Below are 21250 nucleotides of genomic sequence, written 5' to 3'. Positions count from 1 at the left end.
GGGACAAACTGGGATGGAGGAAGGTAATGGGGAAGAGCTCAGGGCAATAGGCTGGTGAACTGGGTCTGAGGGGTGGGGACAAGCTGGGATGAAGGGGAAGTGTGGTGGGATGAGCTTCATTGGACTGGGAGATTAATGGGATCAAGCTGTTGGGATAGGCTGCTAAGGATGAGCTGTGGTTTGGAGAGGAGAGTGGTGTGACTAGCTAGAGTGGTGGAGACTAGTGGGGATAAGATGAAGTGGAGGGGGAGAGAGTGGTGGGGTTGAACTGGAAGAGATTAGGCTGCTAAAGATGATCTGGGGCAGAGTGATGTAAGTGGAGGAGTGAGCTGGAGAAGCTGATAAGAATGAGCTGGAGTCGGGGGAGAATGGTGGGGATAGAAACAGACCCATGATGGCAGATGAAGACTGTATATGCAAATCGATTTGCATACAACCGAAGCAGAGTGCATGCAAATTTCTCTCATGCATATACATTAAGGATATCCTGAAAACCCAACTGGTTTGCGGCCCTCAAGGACAGGAATTGCCCACCTCTGCTCTAAGGCATACATATTTAGATCTTTAAGTTTATGCCATATGCTTAAATTGAAGACCACTGATAAATTGAGAGGGATAGGGTGGTGGGAACAAGCTAGGGCAGAGTGGGTAGAGTCAGGGCAAAGGTGTTACAGAACTCCTAGGACAATTCTGCACCAAAAATAAAAAATTCTGGACTCGATATTCAAAAAAATCCACCTAAGTAAGTTAACCGGATAAGGGAGTTTGGGCTGCTCCAGTGGTAGTGTGGAAGATGACCTCTGAATGCGGGATTCTCCTGCCCAATGCAGGAGACTTGGCAGGCCTGCAGGTGTATTATATGTTCAGACCTTCAAGGCAATGCTCAGGTCGTACTCCTTTGAAATTTTACAAGGTCTACAGGTAGAAACATACCCATGTACCTTGCTGCTAGGCGGGCTACTCAAAATTGTAGTTTCTAGACATGCCTCCAAAACATTCCACCCACCTCCCCAAAATGGCTTTATTTCTAGGCAACCAAAATGTCCCTGCATTTTGAAAGTGCAAACTTACTTTCAGGTGGCTAAAAATCCATTTACTAGGATACAGATGACTTAGATGGGTGAACTCTAGTTTTACCCATGTAAAAGGCTCCTATAGTCTTTTCAAATTTACTCCACAGCATGCATGCATACGAAAACACACACACACACACACACACACACTCACTGTAGGCCATCTGTTGGAATGAGATGGGAGAATGTCTATCGTCATTGAGAGCAAGAAGGGTTAGGGGGAGGATAGGAGTAGAGTTGAAGTCAATGATCTCTATAGTCCTCTGTTGAATTGAGATGGAAGATTGTCCATTATCTTTGAGAGCAGGAAGGGTTAGGGGGTAGGTAGGAGTAGGTAGGAGTCAATGCTCACCATAGGCCATCTGTTGAATTGAGATAGAAGATTTTCTATTGTCTTTGAGAGTAGGAAGGGTTAGGGGAGAGTAAGAGTAGGGTTGGAGTCAATGCTCACCATAGTCCATCTGAGATTTAGACAGTGTCCAATGTCTTTAAGAGCAGGAAGGGTTAGGGGGAGGAGTAGGTTGGAGTCAATGCTTACCATAGGCCATCTGTTGAATTGAGATGGGAGATTGTCCATCGTCACTGAGAGCAGCAAGGCCTTCATTAGCCTTTCTAAGAACACAAGAAACAATGAAGCCTTTATCAGTTACATGAGAAGAAAACTGCAATACATTACTTTTCAGTTCTGGGCAGGGTCCTCAAACTCCCTCATCATCCTTCCTCCTTAATGTCCCAGCCAACAGGACTCAAAGTCTTGACACCAATAACAAGGGTGAAGCTTGATAAATGGACAGACTGAATAGGTCAAGGTTGCCCTCTTCTCCCTGGGAAAACCTAGGAATTACAAGAGGCAGCAGACAGCAGTCACTAAGGCCGGCCATGTCCTGGAGTGTGTAAAACCTGGGGAGGGAGAGAGGGAAGGAGAGGGAAAGCATTGTAACCTGTAAAGGGCCCTTGTTAGATCATATCTGGGGAATGGGGTGGAGTTTGGGCCTCATGAATCAAAATGTAGAGAAGAGCAACTAAATACATTGAAGTAAAAATGGTGACTGCCCAGTCATTTTTAATAAGAAGATCCCATCCATCTAAGGGGGCGTTCATATCTCTTAGTAATGAAAATTTAAAAACAGTATTGCATGTTATTTCTTCTCTCAACTATTGCAATTCTTTTTATCCCTGACTGCCAAAAGTACACACTCCATGCACTACGGTATATGCTGAATGCGGCAGCTCACCTGGACACTGGAAAATCAGTTTGCAAGCACATTACACCAGCACTTGCAGAGTTACTTAGCTTGCCGGTCACCTGGGACATCAAATCTACGGTTTTACTACTGGATTTTAGAGGCATTAATGGCCCAGTCTCCTCTACTTTTAATACAATTCTTAAGCTCTATCAGCCTACTCAGAATCACAGGTCAGACTCATGAGGACTGTTATGTGCATCACCTTTTAGAGAAATTAGGCTAGATAAGTCCTGGGAATGCCTCTTCTATGTACAGAGTGCAATTTTATGGAATATGTTGCCAAGAGTATTTAAAGATGAGAGTTATCTGCTGAAATTTACAAAAATGGTTAAAATACAACTTTTCCAGCAGGCTTCTACATGTTTCTTTTTAGTACTTTCCCAAAAGCAGTCTATAATGAGGCTATGCACATGTTAATTAATGCAGAAAGGAAATTACATTCTAGTGTTAGTATATGTTAGCTTTTATTTCAGTTTATTGTTTTTAGTAACACTTTTAGTTGTTTTGATCTCGTGATTTTATATTATGTTTTATATTTTGTAGTTTATGTGACTTTTATTAATTGTGTTTTACCTGTGTTATGGATCTTTGTATTATGATTATGTGCATTATTTGTAAATGCTTTAGGACTGCAGATTGGTGGTATCTAAAGTTAATAAATAAATAAATAGATTCGCCATCGTCATCCATGCCAGAGCTGACTCGCTTTGGAAACGGAAAGCCTTGACTTTGGAAATGGTCTTGCAGATGATTTCCTATCCCCTCCCCTTCCCGGTTATCCCCCCCCCACCCCCCCCCATTCTGTATCCGGAATGCAGGATGTACATGAGGTAGGCCCAGCAGGGACATTGAGTTACCTGAGCACTTTGTAGTAGATAAACCGAAACAGCTCCTGCAGCAAAACTGAGAAAAACAGACCAAAGATGAGAAGCCCCTTCTGTAGCAGGAGGTTGCTGGGGTCGCTGGCTTTAATTCCAATAAACCAAACCAGCGATGAGAAGAGCAGAGAGACCAGCCAAAAGAAGGCCCTGAAACAGAGAGGCAGGCAGGAAGGTCAGCAGATCACGAGGACATGACTGCGTGCACGTCCACTCCCAGGAAACCCATCCCAGCATGAAACAGGTGCACCAATCAGACAAAAAACACCCTCCATTACCCCAAGATACTCTATGTACCTCAACCCCAGCCCTCTATTACCACGGGATACTCCAGATACCCTCACTACCCTGTGACTTGCATTATATCCCAACTCAGTGAGGAATTCTCTGCATTATCCCATTTCATTTGTACTCGGGAATGGAAAACCTCCATGACTCTCCATATATCCCAGTCCCCAACCTGCCTCACGTCGCCACTAAATCCTGGCTGCCAGACCCTAGAGCCTTCCTCAAGCTTAGCTAGATCCCGCCTCCTGTTTTCCACACCTTCCTGGGTATCGACCGTGTTACAGACGTTGGGATCATTGACAACACGACAACCCTTCTGTTGTGTGGCTCACGAAGATGTTGAAAAGACCTGGAGCTAAGTCGGGCAGGCTGTGCTTGTTGCATTTCACTTCCTTCCCCTTCTTGTTTTTCTTATGCACTTGATCTATCAGAATCGTTTTCACTATTTTCTTGACTCGTTATATTCACAATCGATTGCTTTCATCTTTGGACATGCTCTTAACTTATATTTTTGCTTTTAAAGATGGTGAACTTATAAAACATAAAATTTAATAAAGAAATAGTTTTAAAGAATAAAGAAAAGAGCCAGATCTAGGGCCGACCCCTGTGTCACACCACTAACAACACTTTTTCCTTCATTGTGAACTCCATTTCCCATTACTCTTTCATGCCTCCCACTCAGCCAGGTTCTGACCCAGTCACTCACATAAGGTGCACAATTTATTTAAGAACATAAAACATGGGTCAGACCAACGGTCTTGTGTCCAACAGTGGCCAATCCAAGTCACAAGTACCTGGCAAGTACCCAACATTAACTAGATTTCAAGCTACTATTCCTTATTGATTAATAGAAGTTTATGGATTTTTCTTCTTGGAACTTACCAAAATCTTTTTTAAACCCAGTTACACTAACTGCTACAAACACATCTTCTGGCAATGAATTCCAGAGCTTAATTATGCGTTGAGTATAAAATAATTTTTTCAGATTTGTTTTAAATGTGCTACATGCTAACTTTATGGAGTGCCCCCTACTCCTTTAATTGTCTGAGAGAGTAAATAACTGATTTACATTAACCTGTTCAAGTCCTTTCATGATTTTATAGAACTCTATCATATCCCCCCTCAGCTGTCTCTTCTTCAAGCTGAACAGCCCTAACCTCTTCAGCCTTTCCTCATAGGGGAGCTGTTCCATTCCCCTTTATCATTTTGGTCGCCCTTCTCTGTATCTTCTTCATCGCAATTATATCTTTTTTGAGATGCAGTAACCAGAACTGCACATAGTATTCAAGATGAGGTCTCACCATGGAGCAATACAGAGGCATTATGATATCCTCTGTTTTATTTGCATTGCCATTCCCTTCCTAATAATTCCTAATCTTCTGCTTGCTTTTTTGACTGCCGCAGCACACTGAGCCGATGATTTCAATGTGTTATCCACTATGACGCCTAGATCTCTTTCCTGGGTGGTAGCTCCTAATATGGAACCCAACATTGTGTAACTACAGCAAAGGTTATTTTTCCCTATATGCAACACCTTGTACTTATCCACATTAAATTTCATCTGTCATTTGGATGCCCAATTTTCCAGTCTCACAAGATCCTTCTGCAATTTATCACAATCTGCTTGTGATTTAACTACTCTGAACAATTTTGTGTCATCTGCAAATTTGATTACCTCACTCGTATTTCTTTCCAGATCATTTATAAATATATTGAAAAGTAAGGGTCCCAATACAGATCCCTGAGGCACTCCACTGTCCACTCCCTTCCACTGAGAAAATTGCCCATTTAATCCTACTCTCTGTTTCCTGTCTTTTAGCCAGTTTGCAATCAACGAAAGGACATCGCCACCTATCCCATGACTTTTTACTTTTCCTAGAAGCCTCTCATGAGGAAATTTGTCAAACGCTTTCAGAAAATCCAAGTACACTACATCTACCGGTTCACCTTTATCCACATGTTTATTAACTCCTTCAAAAAAGTGAAGCAGATTTGTGAGGCAAGACTTGCCCTGGGTAAAGCCATGCTGACTTTGTTCCATTAAACCTTATCTATCTAAATATTTTATGATTTTATTCTTTATAATGGTTTCCACAATTTTTCCCGACACTGAAGTCAGGCTCACCCTTCTTCTGTGTAGAATCGGGTCAAAGGCCTTGCTAAAATCCAAGAACACTACATCTAGCGCTCTGCCTTGATCCAACTCTGTGATCACTCAGTCATAAATATTGATCAGATTCACCTGACAAGATAGTTCCTTTTGTTATTCCTCATCCTGTCCTTCTTTAGCCCTTGCTGTATTTATACTTCTGAGGTCTGTGTTGTACTCACCTCCCCCCTCCTCTAGACTTGCTGCTTCACCTCATAGCCTCACAGTACAGACTCTTCACTGGTTTGCAGTCCTGTTCTAGGATAAGTGGCTGAGATAAGCCCTGGAAGCCACAGGCCATCGTGTTGGGCTGGAGAAGGGGTTCTACAGCCGGACATTTCTCCCATCGGATCACTCCCTGAAGCTTCACACTAGGCCTTTTTGCTGTTCCTGCTCACTTCAGGTCATATGGAGGTCCTGGAAGATGCCAGAGCTGCTTGACCCATCCCCTTAATACAGAGCTGGCTGCCTATAAGATGATGGGGCTTAGGCCATCTAATTGTTGGTCCTCTCTTCTTTTTGCTTCTTGAGTCCTGACATTCTTCTGGTCTGAGCTTTAAGAACATAAGAAAATGCCATACTGGGTCAGACCGAGGGTCCATCAAGCCCAGCATCCTGTTTCCAACAGAGGCCAATCCAGGCCACAAGAACCTGGCAAGTGCCCAAACACTAAGAAGATCCCATTCTACTGATGCAATTAATAGCAGTGGCTATTCCTTATTAACAGCAGTTTATGGACTTCTCCTTCAGGAACTTATCCAAACTTTTTTTAAACCCAGCTATACTAAGCACTGTAACCATATCCTCTGACAATGAATTCTAGAGATTAATTTTAGATTGAGTGAAAAATAATTTTCTCCAATTTGTTTTAAATGTGCTACTTACTAACTTCATAGTATGCCCCCCTAGGCTTTGCCAGCGTCTCTCCCCCATTTTTAATTGCTGAGTTTCCCTAACTTCCCTTTGCTATAGCCACAAAGTCCCTTTATATTTATTTTCTTACTATAATGTTTTGTTGCCATTAGAATGACTCCTTTTGGTTTGTTTATTATTTTTAATTTAATTTTAAAGTTTTATTGCCTGCCTTATCATTAAAGTTAATGTACAAAGCAAGGGACAGGCAATGGATAAAATAGCAGAACTCAATAAAAAAAAAAAATCCTATGCAAAATAAATCAATCAATAAAAAATATAGAATAGCTCAAAACAAAATTATATAATACAACTAATAATCAAATTAATATTATTAAATAACAGAGCATCACAATAAAAAAATCTGCAATTAATAAATAATGACAAGCAGTCATCAAAACTAAAAATATAAGGGTTTACAATGTGTAAATTTAGCATATAGGCAGATAAGTAGCATATACATGCATAAATGCTATTTTAGAAACTGGAGAGTACACACTTACTTGCAATGTCACACAGAAATGTTAACAGGAACAGTTTACAGGGCAGTTTCGAAGGCTCCTGGGCAGGGGAAGCTCATGGCAATCTGTTGGCTGAGGTGAGGGATGAGCTGGTCCTTCTCCTGACCACCACTCCCCCACACCCCTCACCTCTGGTTCGAAGCGACTCCATCATGGTCTCCACCAGCATGCTGTTCCTTGAGCCTGGGATAGAACTTCCTGTAACTCTGGACCCCCTTTATAGCTCCCCTAGCCGGGTCTTCTAGTGGCGCTGACATTACATCCTGCACATTATACAAGGAACTCCTTTGTAACCAGCAAGCAGGTCTCTGAGTGTGCCTTGAGTCCCCGCGTGCGTTGCTTCCTGCCTTGTTTGTGCCTTGTCTTGTTCCTTCGTCCTTCCTGTTCCCCTCGGATTGACCTTTTGGATTCTGACTCTGGCTTTGACCCTGACCTTCCATGATTGCTGCTGGACCTGATTTAGCTGAGCCTTCTGCCTGTCCCAGTCTTCGCTATCTGCTGCCTGGCCTGACCTCTGGACTCTGCTGCCTTGGACTCTCGTCTCTGGATTGCCAGATGCCAGAACCCAAGGGCTCAACCTGCGGGGAAGGCAGGTGGTATAGGCAAAGCTCCAGCTGGTCCCACCACAGGGCTCCTCCGCAGGGCCGATGTGAGCCTAGTAGGCTTGCTCACTAGGCTGCGCCAAGCACACTGCAGTAGGAAGGGTCCACCATTCCTGCGGATGTTACGCAATGCAGGTCAAATCACTGAGTGGGCCAAGGAGTTGTTCCCCCTTGGACTCTGTCCCTTTCAGTGGAGTGAAAAGCTGGGGACCCTGCCAAACTCCTACAAACTGCTCCTCCCCCAATGCACACAATATGGAAAATGATGAGGTCCATATTCAAACCCCATTTAGATGGATAACAAATGTCAGGGCATTCTGAGAGCAGGCAGGAGGCGTTTCGGGGAGGAGCACAGCTGGATAGCTTATTCATCTAACTGTTCATGCCACTGACCTGTCCTAAAGTGAGCTGGATACACCTCTCCAGCTAATTTTAAAATAGTTGGGTATATTCAGTGGCACAGCCACTCTGCTGAATATACCCTGCTAATTAGTTTATCAGACTAACTAGCCAAGCCACACAGCAGCTGAAAATGCACCTCTATGCATTTATACTAACAGATTTTACATGAAAACGGACATTGCCATACAGTCTTCTGAGATAAAATGGTCACTTAGATCAACATGCATATTACATTGTACCAATGAGGAAACCCATATACTATTAGGCCGATTGTAGCGTCCATTGGGTTTGGGCTTGGCCCTCAGAAAACCCTAGGTAAACTGAATCACAGTTACAATTGCAAGAGTTTCTCCATTCCCTTACAACTTAGATTCCAAGAATCTAGGGGAAACGTTGGCACTTTTTAGACCAACCCTAAGGCTTTGCTCTCGCCCAGGGTACTGGGGTTGGTCAGCATGTGCAGAATGTGCTTGCAGTTTTGGACACTGGAGGGAGAGAAGTGGTGTTTTGTTTTTTTTCATTTGAACCTGGTAGACCACACAGCCTGCAGTATTGAATAATATAGCAAGCTACTATAATCTAGATTCCTGCCCCCATGAGCTTATTATGTGTTGGAACCTTACAATGTGGACCGAGCTGCTTCTAGATATAATTGATGTCTTTTGGACCTGTCAAAAAGGGGTTTTCAACCCTGCAGAGACTTCAAGCCGCCGCAGCCAAGGTGAAGGAATATAAAAATACATCAAAAACCCCCGTGTGCTCTCCTTTGAATGACAAATGTTCTGCAAGAACCAGCATCCAGCAGTCACGCTGTTTACAGGTTCGGAAAAGGGCTGCACTGTTTAGTCTGCTCAGGGAACAGTACTACATAGCCAGCAGAAGAAGAAGACAAAGGAGTAGGGATGTGAATTGGGCTTCGGACAATTGAAAATATCGTCGATATTTTCAAAATCGTCAGAAATCGGGGGCTCCCCCAAAACGATAGGAAAACCCCACGATATTGTTCGTGGAGGTTCTCTTATCGTTTTTGGGGAGGGCGGGAAAAACGGCACACAAAAATAACCCCTAAACCCACCCCAACCCTTGAAAACTAATCCCTTAGCTTCCCCCACCCTCCTGACCCCCCAAAAAACTTTTTACAGGTACCTGGTGGTCCAGTGGGGGTCCCGGGAGCGATCTCCCTCTCCCGGGCCATCGGCATCGGCTGCCACTAATCAAAATGGCGCTGATGGCCCTTTGCCCTTACCATGTGACAGGGTATCCGTGCCATTGGCCAGCCCCTGTCACATGGTAAGGGCAAAGGGCCATCAGCGCCATTTTGATTAGTGGCAGCCGATGCCGATGGCCCGGGAGAGGGAGATCGCTCCCGGGACCCCCACTGGACCACCAGGTACCTGTAAAAAGTTTTTTGGGGGGTCGGGAGGGTGGGGGAAGCTAAGGGATTAGTTTTCAAGGGTTGGGGTGGGTTTAGGGGTTATTTTTGTGTGCCGTTTTTCCCGCCCTCCCCAAAAACGATAAGAGAACCTCCACGAACAATATCGTGGGGTTTTCCTATCGTTTTGGGGGAGCCCCCGATTTCTGACGATTTTGAAAATATCGACGATATTTTCAATTGTCCGAAGCCCAATTCACATCCCTACTCCTTTGTCTTCTTCTTCTGCTGGCTATGTAGTACTGTATAAGTATATTTTTAACAATTTCTTGAATTGTTGTGAATTTGAAATTTGACAAAGAAAATTTGGCAGAGAATTCCAGATGGATGGGCCAGGAACAAAGAAGGTTCTTTTTCCTGTAATGTCCAGCCTTGCAAGACGGACTGAAGGAATATCCGGCAAGTTTTTAGGTAAAGATCCTAAATGTGTCGGTTTATAAATTCATAAAATGGAGCATAACCAAGCTGAGGATGGATTGTATGTAAGTGAGTGAATTATGGTCAAATTTTTATACTGAATTCTAAATTTTATGGGAAGCCAGTGAAAGGCTTAAAGAGGTACCAGATAGTATACGGGCAGCAGAGAATGAATAGCAGAATCAGGTAAACCCAGATAGAGTGCGTTACAATAATCAAGTCCTGAAAACACGAGAGATTGAAGGACTGTACAAAAATCTTGATAAAATAACAGGGGACGAAGTCGCCTTAACATGTAATTTGTAAAATGATTTTTTTGTTACAGCAGAGATGAGTTGTGTCATTGACAAATCAGAGTTTATCAATATTCCCAGGTTGGATGCTTGATTTAGAATAGGGACGGATAAACCATTTATTGAAAGATGAGATGGAGGACCAGTTGTAGGATTAGAAATCCATGTTAGATGAACAATTTCCTTTTTGGAGGGGTTTAATTGTAAACGGTTATGCGATTGCCAGGCATTAATCGTATTTATGTATAATGTAACCAAAGATAAGGTGGAGGACTATGATGTACTGTAGGGAACCAAAAACTGAATGTCGTCCGCATTTATTTTGAAGTGAATGTTTAAGGAGGAAAGAATATGACAGAGAGGGAGCAGGTAAATGTTAAAAAGAATAGGGGAAAGAGAAGATCCTTGTGGAACATCAGAAGACATCATGTATCGATCAGATGAATGACTACCAATATTGATTTGTTGCATGTGGTCTGATAGATAAGATGAGAACCAATTTAACACTGTCGCAGAAATGCCTATGGAGTGTAAACCTGATACAAGAATCTGATGATCTAGAGTGTCAAAGGCCACAGAAATGTCTAAGAAAACTATAATGAAATCTGTATTAGAATCAAAACCTTGTCATATTTATTTATTTATTTATTTATTTATTTATTTATTTATTTAAGGCTTTTATATACCGATGTTCCTGTACTAGTACATATCGTGTCGGTTTACATAGAACCACAGTTGGAAATTACATCAAACAAGAGGGTACAGATAACAGGGCTAACTTTGTATGAACTTATAGATAAAGCAGCGAACGACTTAAAATAAAATTAAATTATTATAAATACAAGTATAAATGTACAAAATATAAATAAACATAAACATTCAACAAACTTGGATTTACAGCAGACTTGAAAAGCATGAATGCATTATAACATACAGCTTGCGGGGAAATAATGAGATTAACATAAGATTAAATGGTTACGGCGTCGGACATCTCGCATATTGGGTTATGAAATGCGTGAATCTGACCCTGAGGGATAGACCTTTAAGTGACAGCTTTTGTGAAAAGCCAAGTTTTGAGCTTCTTTTTGAACGTCCGACTACAAGTTTCTAGCCACAGGTCTGTGGGAAGGGCATTCCAGTGAGAGGGGCTGGCGGTCGAGAATGCACATTTCTTGAGCCATAACTTGGCTGGAGGTGCATATAAGGTGCCTAAGTAGCTGGATCTGATTGGTCTCGATGATGTGTGGGGACGAAGTGGGTCACTTAGATTTAGCGAAGTTTGGGAATGAATGGTCTTGTGGGTTATGGTTAGTACTTTGAATATGATTCTAAATTTAATAGGGAGCAGTGTAGGTTCTTTAGAATAGGTGTGATGTGTTCTCCTCTACTAGAGTTGGTTAGGATCCTGGCAGCCGAGTTCTGCAGCATTTGTAATGGTTTGGTGGTGATAGCTGGGAGGCCAATTAGCAGAGAGTTGCAATAGTCAATTTTTGAAAATAGAATAGTTTGGAGGACTGTTCTAAAGTCCTGAAAGTGGAGGAGAGGTTTTAGCTTTTTCTGTATGTGTAGCTTGTGAAAACATTCTTTCGTAGTGTTTGTGACAAATTTTTTGAGATTCAGCCTATTGTCGATAGTAACACCAAGGTCTCTTACGTGAGTGGGGGAGATCATTAGTGGTGTAATTAGATTGTTGGCAGCCTGACAGTTGTCATCCAGGGTGATCAGCATAAGTTCCGTTTTTGCAGTATTGAGAACTAAGTTAAGGCTAGTGAGGAGGGAATTTATGGACTGTAGACAGTTGTTCCAGAAATTGATGGTGTTGGAGATAGGCAACAGGATCTGGATGTCGTCGGCGTATATGAAGTGTGTGATCTTTAGACTTGAGAGCAGATGACATTGTGGGAGAAGATAAATGTTAAACAGGGTTGGGGAGAGGGAGGATCCTTGTGGGACTCCAAGAGTGGACTTGACCGGGTGTGATTCCTTGTTGCTTATTCTGACCTTGTATGTCCTATTGTTAAGGAATGATCTGAACCATTCAAGGGCTGATCCTGCCTATGTCTGAGAGCCGATTGATGAGGATAGAATGCTTTACAGTGTCGAAAGCTGCAGATATATCGAGAAGTGCCAGGAGGTAGGGGGTCTTTTTCTCCAAGCTGGAGAGGACTCTGTCCGTCAATGAGATTAAGAGGGATTCCGTGCTGAGGGATTTGCAGAATCCGAATTGGGCTGTTGTGAGAATCTTGTGGTCTTCTAGGAATTCCGACAACTGTTTGTTAACTATTCTCTCCATGAGTTTGGTGACAAACGGTAGGTTAGCGATGGGGCGGAAATTGGCCAGGTCTGCAGGGTTCAGGTTGGGTTTCTTGAGGAGAGGTTTGAGAGTGGCTAGTTTCAGCGTGTCTGGTACAAGTCCTTGTGTTAGCGAGCGGTTGATGATCTCTGCTAAGGGCTTCACAATGATGTTTGGGATGGTGAGTAGTAATTTAGATGGAATGGCGTCTATCGGATGAGTGGAAGGTTTCATCTTTTTGAGAATCGATTCAATTTCGAGTGAGGAAGTGAGTTCGAAGGATTCTAGGTTTGCTTTCTGGCAGAAGGGGGGGGGAGTAGAGAGGGGGCGGTTCTGTATTACACATAGTCAGAGGTGCTATTAGCTTGAGGATTTTGTTTTTGAAGAATTGTGCAAGTTCAGAGCATCTGGATTGAGCTTGGTCGTCAGGGATAACTGGTGAAGTAATGGTGTATCAAAGGAAGAAAGCAGTAACGTCTCTGTTGAATGACCTTTACGGAAACTGTGTTGACCTGGGTGAAGAATGTCATGTTCAGAAAGAAAGTCTGAGAGTTGAGAAAATGCTATTGATTCTATGAGTTTAACTAAAGATGGAAGCGATGCAATAGGTCTAAGATTGTTGGGATCTAGAGGATCTTTCGTTTTGTTTTTTGTTATTGGGAGAATTGAAGTTTGTTTTGAATTGTCCAGAAACAGGCCTGACTCAAGAGATTGATTTACCAGTGCACACAGAAAGTTACAGGTGAGGGACCCTATGGATTTGAACAGAGAACCTGAACACGGAGCACATCGCTGAATCACATTGGATTAAGTAATCTAAACTTTTCACAGAGAGTATCTTAGCAGAGGAGGGAGAAGGTTTATTTCCTTGCCTTTTGTCACAAATTCAGTATCTCATCTTAACTGTTTCAGCCTTTCAGTCAAAGTTAAGCATAAACCCTAGCTGGCAGCTACACCCTCATGGACAGGGCAAGGAAAGAGAAGCTGATGGACCATGGTCTTTCTGTAAGACACTGAAACCAGGCCCGCTTTCTGATTAGTACCAAGTAAACAATTTGGGGAAGCTCCCCAGGAGAGAGAGACCTTCCACACACTACAGTGCTCATCTATTTGGTTTATCATCTCACCAGCTCCACCATCAAGTGGGATGTCTTTATTTTCTTGATTGTTTTATTTCCACATAATTTTGTGATTGTAACAGGGTGCACCCTTTACAAATTGGTGACATTTGGGTGCATCTGTTCCCCCCCCCCCTCCATTTGAGTATTCAGGAATAAAGACAAATTCCTAAAATTGATGTACTTCACTGATTCCCCCCCCCCCCCCCCAACCTTTCTCTATTGGTGTTCCTTATTTTTATTTTTATTTTTTAATTAGCCATATGAATATGATGGTTGCCCTGGCTAACAGGCCATACCCAGTGCTATTTTTGCATTGCTTGATTTAAAATAAGAAAACTGCAAGTTTATATCATACTTCACTACTTTACTTTTCCCATTTAATGTTCTGTTGGATTTACTTACACAATACTAGTAAAATGGTCAATGATTATACAATTCTAGAAAAAAAAGAAAATACAAAAACCAAACAAGTAAACACATCATGAATCATAAATCTCCAAAAGTAACTATATCAAAGCAGAGGCAGAAAAAATAGGCGAAGTAAGAAAATTAAATAAACCAAAGAAACAGGCCTAATGTGATTTCACAGGCAGTGGTTCATCAATATGGGTCAAAAGACTAGACCTGCAGGAGGAGAGAGAATACAGCACTCCTGGAACTGATGAAAGCTTGAGTTACTCAGGAAGGAAAGACAGAAAAGAATCCTTCCACTATCTAAGAGCAAGAACATCTCCTAGGAAGCACATGAGAAATCCGGAAAAATATGAATCATCTGCCCATGAAACAAAGAGAAAATATTCTTGAAAGATCTTGTCATCACTTCACTTAAATCCAATTCAAAAATAAAAGAAACCAGCAATGAAGAGCATTCAATAATCTCGGCACCTGACTTTTCAAGAAAGGTCGGTCAAATTTGCAATATTAGGAAACTGAACAGATTGAGACCTGCTGAGAACTCACTCTATTAACCGAGAGAAGAAAATGAACTTTGTTAATAAAGGGGTCCTTTTCAGAGTCAATGCGGAGAATCTGTGGCAAATATTTCCTAAGGGTATGATAAGCAGCTCAGTTATGAAGAAAGGATAACAAGCAAGGATTTACTGAAAAGCCTGCATAAATAACAGAATATTAGGTAACACACAAAATGTATGAGTACAAGCTAGGAAACATAGCTCTTGCAGAAGAGAATTCCACAAAGTGGGAGCAGCCACAAATAAAAAAAAAAGCCCATTCACGTGGTTCAGCAAACCTTGCCTTGTGAACAGAGGACAAATACCAAAGGCCTCTTCTACAAGATCACAAGCTTAGAATTCATGCAGGGTGGAGAATCAAGCAGCAATAACTTGCATACCATTGATACAACTGAAATATTATCTGGTAAGCAATGGAAGCTGCATGAAACAGGAGAAAAGTGAGCTGGGCGCAGCAAAGTGTAAGGCCTGAGGAGCTTTCAGACTAAGAGAAGTTAAGCCAATGTACAACGAATTGCCATAATTGACTGTAGGCAAACCCCACGCCCTGTACTACAAATCAGACGTCTGCCAGGATTAATAGAGATTTAAGCCCCTGGACTGGATCCAATTTATAAAAGCCAGATCTTACCACTACTTTAATTTGCTCAAGTTAGAGTCTAGCAGAGCCCCCGAGCTTTTCACACTGGCCACAACTGGCAACTCAATAAAAAAAATAAAAGGAATAAGTATTTCAAAACAGCTGACAAACAATAATATTCAATAATTAAGCATAAAATCTTTTTGAAAAGTTCCCAAAAAACAATAAAATATTTCAAAATAACAAACACATTAAATAACACCCAATAATAATAATTCAAGATTTTAAAAATTCCCCGCTCTCCTGGAATCTTTTGATGTCAAGTCCCCCTGGATTAGTGCACACAAACTTTATCCACTCTCCCTCACATACACATACTGACACACATTTGCTCACTCTCACATGCCCACTCACACGCTCTCTCTGGCTTATTCACTCACTCACACTAACACACACACAGATTCTTCTCCCTCTCTGGAATTCACAAGCAGCAGCAGCAGCCTCCACCTTCAGCCCACACAGCCAACAGGACTCCTCCACGGGCCAGAGCTGCTCCTGCTACTTTCCTATTGCCACGCAGGCCAGTGCCGCTCCTACTCCTTCCAGCCTCAGTGATTGCACCTTCTTCTCCCCACCTGCATGGGCCCACATCCTCTTCCAGGCCCACGCTGGAGGGAAGAGCGAGGAGTTGCAATCATTGTAGTCCTCCCACTACTGTGCCACCCCCCAAAACGATGGTTCTCTGGGAGGCAACCTAGTCCTTCCACTGGCCCGGCACCTCTCCCTCACAACCTCTCCCTCACAACCCCTCCCTCACAACCCCTCCCGCTCATCTTCCCACTTTTCTGCCTCACTAACACCACCTTCCCTTCCCTCCTGTCACACTCCCCTCTCAAGAACATCCACCTCTTTCCTTCCCATTCACTCACCCCTCCCTTCTCACTCTCTTCCCTTCCATACCCTCTCACTAACTCACCTTCTCTCCCTATTCACTCACTTACTCCCTTCTCTTCTCACTCAGTCATTCCTCCCATCCCCTCTCACTCTCTCTCCACCAGTCGCTTTCCTCCCCTTCCCTTCCATCCCTTCTCACTCACCCCTTCCCTTCCCTTCCCTCTCATTCACCCCCTCCCTTCTCTTCCCTTGCCTCCCACTCAGTATCTCCTTCGCTTCCCTCATAGTCTCATCCTCCCTCCCAACCAGGTCTTCCTTTTTTTCTGGCCTGCACCCTGTGGGAACCCCATGGGCAGTTCACCTTTCCTTGCCTCTGCAGGAAAGGACCTGGGATCCCCGTAGGCCGCTAGAGTCTCCTGGCCCATGGGATGTCATCACCAACATCTTCCTGCCCATGGGCCTGGGAATCCCATAGGACATCTGAGGCTGTTGCTTCTTTCTGCCTGCAGTAAAACCCTCAGAAGTGGTCTTAAGGCCTTTTCTCCTGCAGCAGATTGCATGACGTTATTGATTCTATTGATCAGTGTAGGTAAGATGTCAATGTATGATGATGCAATATTCCTATTGCTTAGCAGATGGATTATATATATGTATGTGCTTTTCTGTTATATGTACAAATTCTTATTATGTTTTATTGTACTTCAATTTGGCCTTTTTTGTGTGAAATGATTAATAGAGTTTATTAAATGAAATGAAGGCTGCAATTACATTATCACCCCACACTGCCCACATCTTAGATTTGAATGCAAGGTGATGTGGCCACTGTAGGGGTGTTTTGGGGGGCACTTGCTACTGCCCCAACATTTTGTCACCAGATGTAGCCAGCTCACCCTTCCTAATGGAAGAGCCACCCCTGGTTAAACCCCTCTGTATGCATGCTAGCATCCCTCTGGTTCTGGCCATCCTCTTGTCACACTCTTTCACTACCTGAAATCCAATGGCAGTGGTGATATATTCTTCAGAGAGAGCACAGGACAGAGAGGGATAGGCTGCCCCCCACTCCTCATCACTTCCTCCTCTCTTCAAGAGCTGCTGACGACTTGGCTAACCAGGTTCACAAAGCTAAATGAGCTGGTAAAATGGGCTCACAGAACTTCCCTCTGGCAGGCTGAGCCGTGGAGATGATGCACATAGCTGCCTCTCATTACCACACGGAAAGGTTTGGGGTGGTTTTCATACCTGCACACACCAGGCCGATGTGATGAAAGTCGCTGGTATCCTTACCAACAAAATGGCAGCAGTTCTCAACAAGGTGTCTGATCAGATGCCAGAGCCCTGGTTATGTGGGAAAGTTGCCAGTGCTGGAGTTTATTATCATTACTCCTATTCAGTGGCAGGATTGTACCTCCAAACATCTACCGTATGTCCCAGGGTTGTCCTCCAACAGCAGAGGCCCTGCTCTATGGATTGTACAGCTTGAAAATCAAATGAGAGAAGAAACTGCGAATCTGAAACCAGAAATGAGTTCATGATAATACTGGGACTATAGCTAGGGGCGTCACTCTAAAACCATGCGGTGTTGCTTTGTGTTTGAACATATCCCAGTAAAGCTGGCATGTCCCTTTAAGGGGAGAGCTAACCTGCAGCACATTGCACTACATGGGAGTCCTTTCTGTGTCAGGGACTGGGTGTGAACAGCATGAGTCAGGGCACAACAACAAGAACATGACAGATTCTGCTCTGCAGAAATAAACATAAACCTCTTCCTGTGATTACATCAGGAGGCTAAAATCACTTACCCTGCGATGAGAATGATGACTCGAAGGGGATCCCTGATGACTGTGAAGAGAAAAAGTCCCAGGCATGGGCCAAAAGCAATGAAAGTGCATCCAAAAAAGATTGGCAGTGTCATCTCCAGACTTCCAGTGTTTTGACAGCAAAAAATGCAGCCAGGGAGAGGAAGTCTCAAAGTCCCTGAGCAAGGCTCCTCAGGAGCTGGGATTGGAGAGTAGTCCAGAAAAGGTCACATGGATCTCAAAGAACTGAAACTGTAGAATATTCCAGAAAAGGTCCCAGTGAACCAGGACACAGACCAGAGAGACCCAAAGCACTAAAATAGTGAAAATAGTGATGTATGCCACTGCTTTCCTGGCTGCACTCCCAGTCCCTGACAACAGATGTAAAGAAGACCAGGCTGACGGAGAATGGAGACAGTAACTTTGTGTACATACACGCTCTATTTAATTAGGCTTATGTGTGTGGATGTGTCTGTGTGTATAGTGTGTACAAGTGGGATTAGCATTTGGACAGAAGCCTGAGTTCCCAGTATTGTCTCTTATTCTGCTCTTCCTAAAATAGGCCTCAGAGGTTGCACAGTGCTCACTACAGCTCTCTCAGAGTCCCATCGATGGGGTGAGAAGCTTTGATCTGTCAGTTGATGGTTCTACCCTGCGCTTTCTCTTTAGTGGTGGGGGTTATGTCCTCAAGACTTCTGTTTGTAAAAAGATTTAAGGGGGTTGTGAGCCTAAGCCCCCTATCTATGTTTGGGATGAGGGGGATTGTATCCCTAAGCCCCCTATCTATGTTTGGATGAGGGGGATTGTATCCCTAAGTCCCCTATCTATGTTTGGGATGAGGGGGATTGTATCCCTAAGCCCCCTATCTATGTTTGGGATGAGGGGGGTTGTATCCCTAAGCCCCCTATCTATGTTTGGATGAGGGGGATTGTATCCCAAAGCCCCCTATCTATGATTGGGATGAGGGGGATTGTATCCCTATGGCCCCTATCTATGTTTGGGATGAGGGGGATTGTATCCCTAAGCCCCCTATCTATGTTTGGGATGAGGGGGATTGTATCCCTAAGCCCCCTATCTATGATTGGGATGAGGGGGATTGTATCCCTAAGCCCCCTATCTATGTTTGGATGAGGGGGATTGTATCCCTAAGCCCCCTATCTATGTTTGGATGAGGGGGATTGTATCCCTAAGCCCCCTATCTATGTTTGGATGAGGGGGATTGTATCCCTAAGCCCCCTATCTATATTTGGATGAGGGGGGTTGTATCCCTAAGCCCCCTATCTATGTTTGGATGAGGGGGATTGTATCCCAAAGCCCCCTATCTATGATTGGGATGAGGGGGATTGTATCCCTAAGCCCCCTATCTATGATTGGGATGAGGGGGATTGTATCCCAAAGCCCCCTATCTATGTTTGGATGAGGGGGATTGTATCCCTAAGCCCCCTATCTATGTTTGGGATGAGGGGGATTGTATCCCTACGGCCCCTATCTATGATTGGGATGAGGGGGATTGTATCCCTAAGGCCCCTATCTATGTTTGGATGCGGGGGGATTGTATCCCTAAGCCCCCTATCTATGATTGGGATGAGGGGGATTGTATCCCTAAGGCCCCTATCTATGTTTGGGATGAGGGGGATTGTATCCCTAAGCCCCCTATCTATGTTTGGATGAGGGGGATTGTATCCCTACGGCCCCTATCTATGTTTGGGATGAGGGGGATTGTATCCCTATGGCCCCTATCTATGTTTGGGATGAGGGGGATTGTATCCCTAAGCCCCCTATCTATGTTTGGATGAGGGGGATTGTATCCCTACGGCCCCTATCTATGTTTGGGATGAGGGGGATTGTATCCCTATGGCCCCTATCTATGTTTGGGATGAGGGGGATTGTATCCCTAAGCCCTCTATTGACAGGGTGAGGAAACTGTGACCCTAAGCCCCCTATCTATGTTTGGGATGAGGGGGATTGTATCCCTAAGCTCCCTATCTATGTTTGGATGAGGGGGATTGTATCCCTAAATCCCCTATGATTGGGATGAGGGGGATTGTATCCCTACGGCCCCTATCTATGTTTGGGATGAGGGGGATTGTATCCCTAAGCCCCCTATCTATGTTTGGGATGAGGGGGATTGTATCCCTAAGCCCCCTATCTATGTTTGGATGAGGGGGATTGTATCCCTAAGCCCCCTATCTATGATTGGGATGAGGGGGATTGTATCCCTAAGCCCCCTATCTATGTTTGGGATGAGGGGGATTGTATCCCTAAGCCCCCTATCTATGATTGGATGAGGGGGATTGTATCCCTACGGCCCCTATCTATGTTTGGGATGAGGGGGATTGTATCCCTAAGGCCCCTATCTATGTTTGGATGAGGGGGATTGTATCCCTAAGCCCTCTATCTATGTTTGGGATGAGGGGGATTGTATCCCTAAGCCCCCTATCTATGTTTGGGATGAGGGGGATTGTATCCCTAAGCCCCCTATCTATGTTTGGATGAGGGGGATTGTATCCCTAAGCCCCCTATCTATGTTTGGATGAGGGGGATTGTATCCCTAAGGCCCCTATCTATGTTTGGATGAGGGGGATTGTATCCCTACGGCCCCTATCTATGTTTGGGATGAGGGAGGTTGTGTCTGTGGAAGAGGTGACGGGGTCGTTTCCCTGAGCTCCCCTGTCTTTTGACAGGATGAATTGAGTCCCTGAACCCTTTCTAGATGGTGTGCGGGGGGGGGGGGGGGGTGCGTGTTCCCGAGCCCCTAGTCTGTTAACAGGATAAGCAGGGACTCTGAGCCCCCTCTCTGACTGTGAGAGGTGAAGGGGTTGTATCCCTGAGCCCCCTCTCTGTACACAAGGTGAAGGGGTTGTATCCCTGAGCCCCCTCTCTGTACACAAGGTGAAGGGGTTGTATCCCTGAGCCCCCTCTCTGTACACAAGGTGAAGGGGTTGTATCCCTGAGTCCTCTCTCTGTACACAAGGTGAAGGGGTTGTATCCCTGAGCCCCCTCTCTGTACACAAGGTGAAGGGGTTGTATCCCTGAGCCCCCTCTCTGTACACAAGGTGAAGGGGTTGTATCCCTGAGCCCCCTCTCTGTACACAAGGTGAAGGGCTTGTATCCCTGAGCCCTCTCTCTGTACACAAGGTGAAGGGGTTGTATCCCTGAGCCCCCTCTCTGTACACAAGGTGAAGGGGTTGTATCCCTGAGCCCCCTCTCTGTACACAAGGTGAAGGGGTTGTATCCCTGAGTCCTCTCTCTGTACACAAGGTGAAGGGGTTGTATCCCTGAGCCCCCTCTCTGACTGTAGATAGGATGTGAGGTCTCTCAGCCTTCGTTTGTAGATGAGTTGAAGGCGTCGTGTCCCTGAACTCTCTGTAGACGAGATGA

At 44.2% G+C, this 21250-nt stretch overlaps 1 protein-coding gene across 1 annotated transcript in view; it reads right to left on the bottom strand.

Moving 5' to 3' along the window:
• The window catches only part of LOC115079650 (gamma-secretase subunit Aph-1b-like), a 52941-nt gene extending 32094 nt beyond the window's left edge, over positions 1 to 20847 (bottom strand). The window contains exons 1-3 of the mRNA XM_029583372.1: positions 17873 to 20847; positions 3178 to 3348; positions 1612 to 1685 (exon numbers count right to left, since the gene is read on the bottom strand). Of these exons, the coding sequence (XP_029439232.1) occupies positions 1612 to 1685; positions 3178 to 3348; positions 17873 to 17985 (358 nt within the window). The 5' untranslated portion in view covers positions 17986 to 20847. The remainder of the gene's footprint in view (positions 1 to 1611; positions 1686 to 3177; positions 3349 to 17872) is intronic.
• Between the last annotated feature and the right edge of the window lie 403 nt (positions 20848 to 21250).

This window comes from Rhinatrema bivittatum, chromosome 1 (genome assembly GCF_901001135.1).
Source record: "Rhinatrema bivittatum chromosome 1, aRhiBiv1.1, whole genome shotgun sequence".
NCBI classification, from domain to species: Eukaryota; Metazoa; Chordata; class Amphibia; order Gymnophiona; family Rhinatrematidae; genus Rhinatrema; species Rhinatrema bivittatum.
This window is presented reverse-complemented; position numbering and strand designations above follow the sequence as displayed.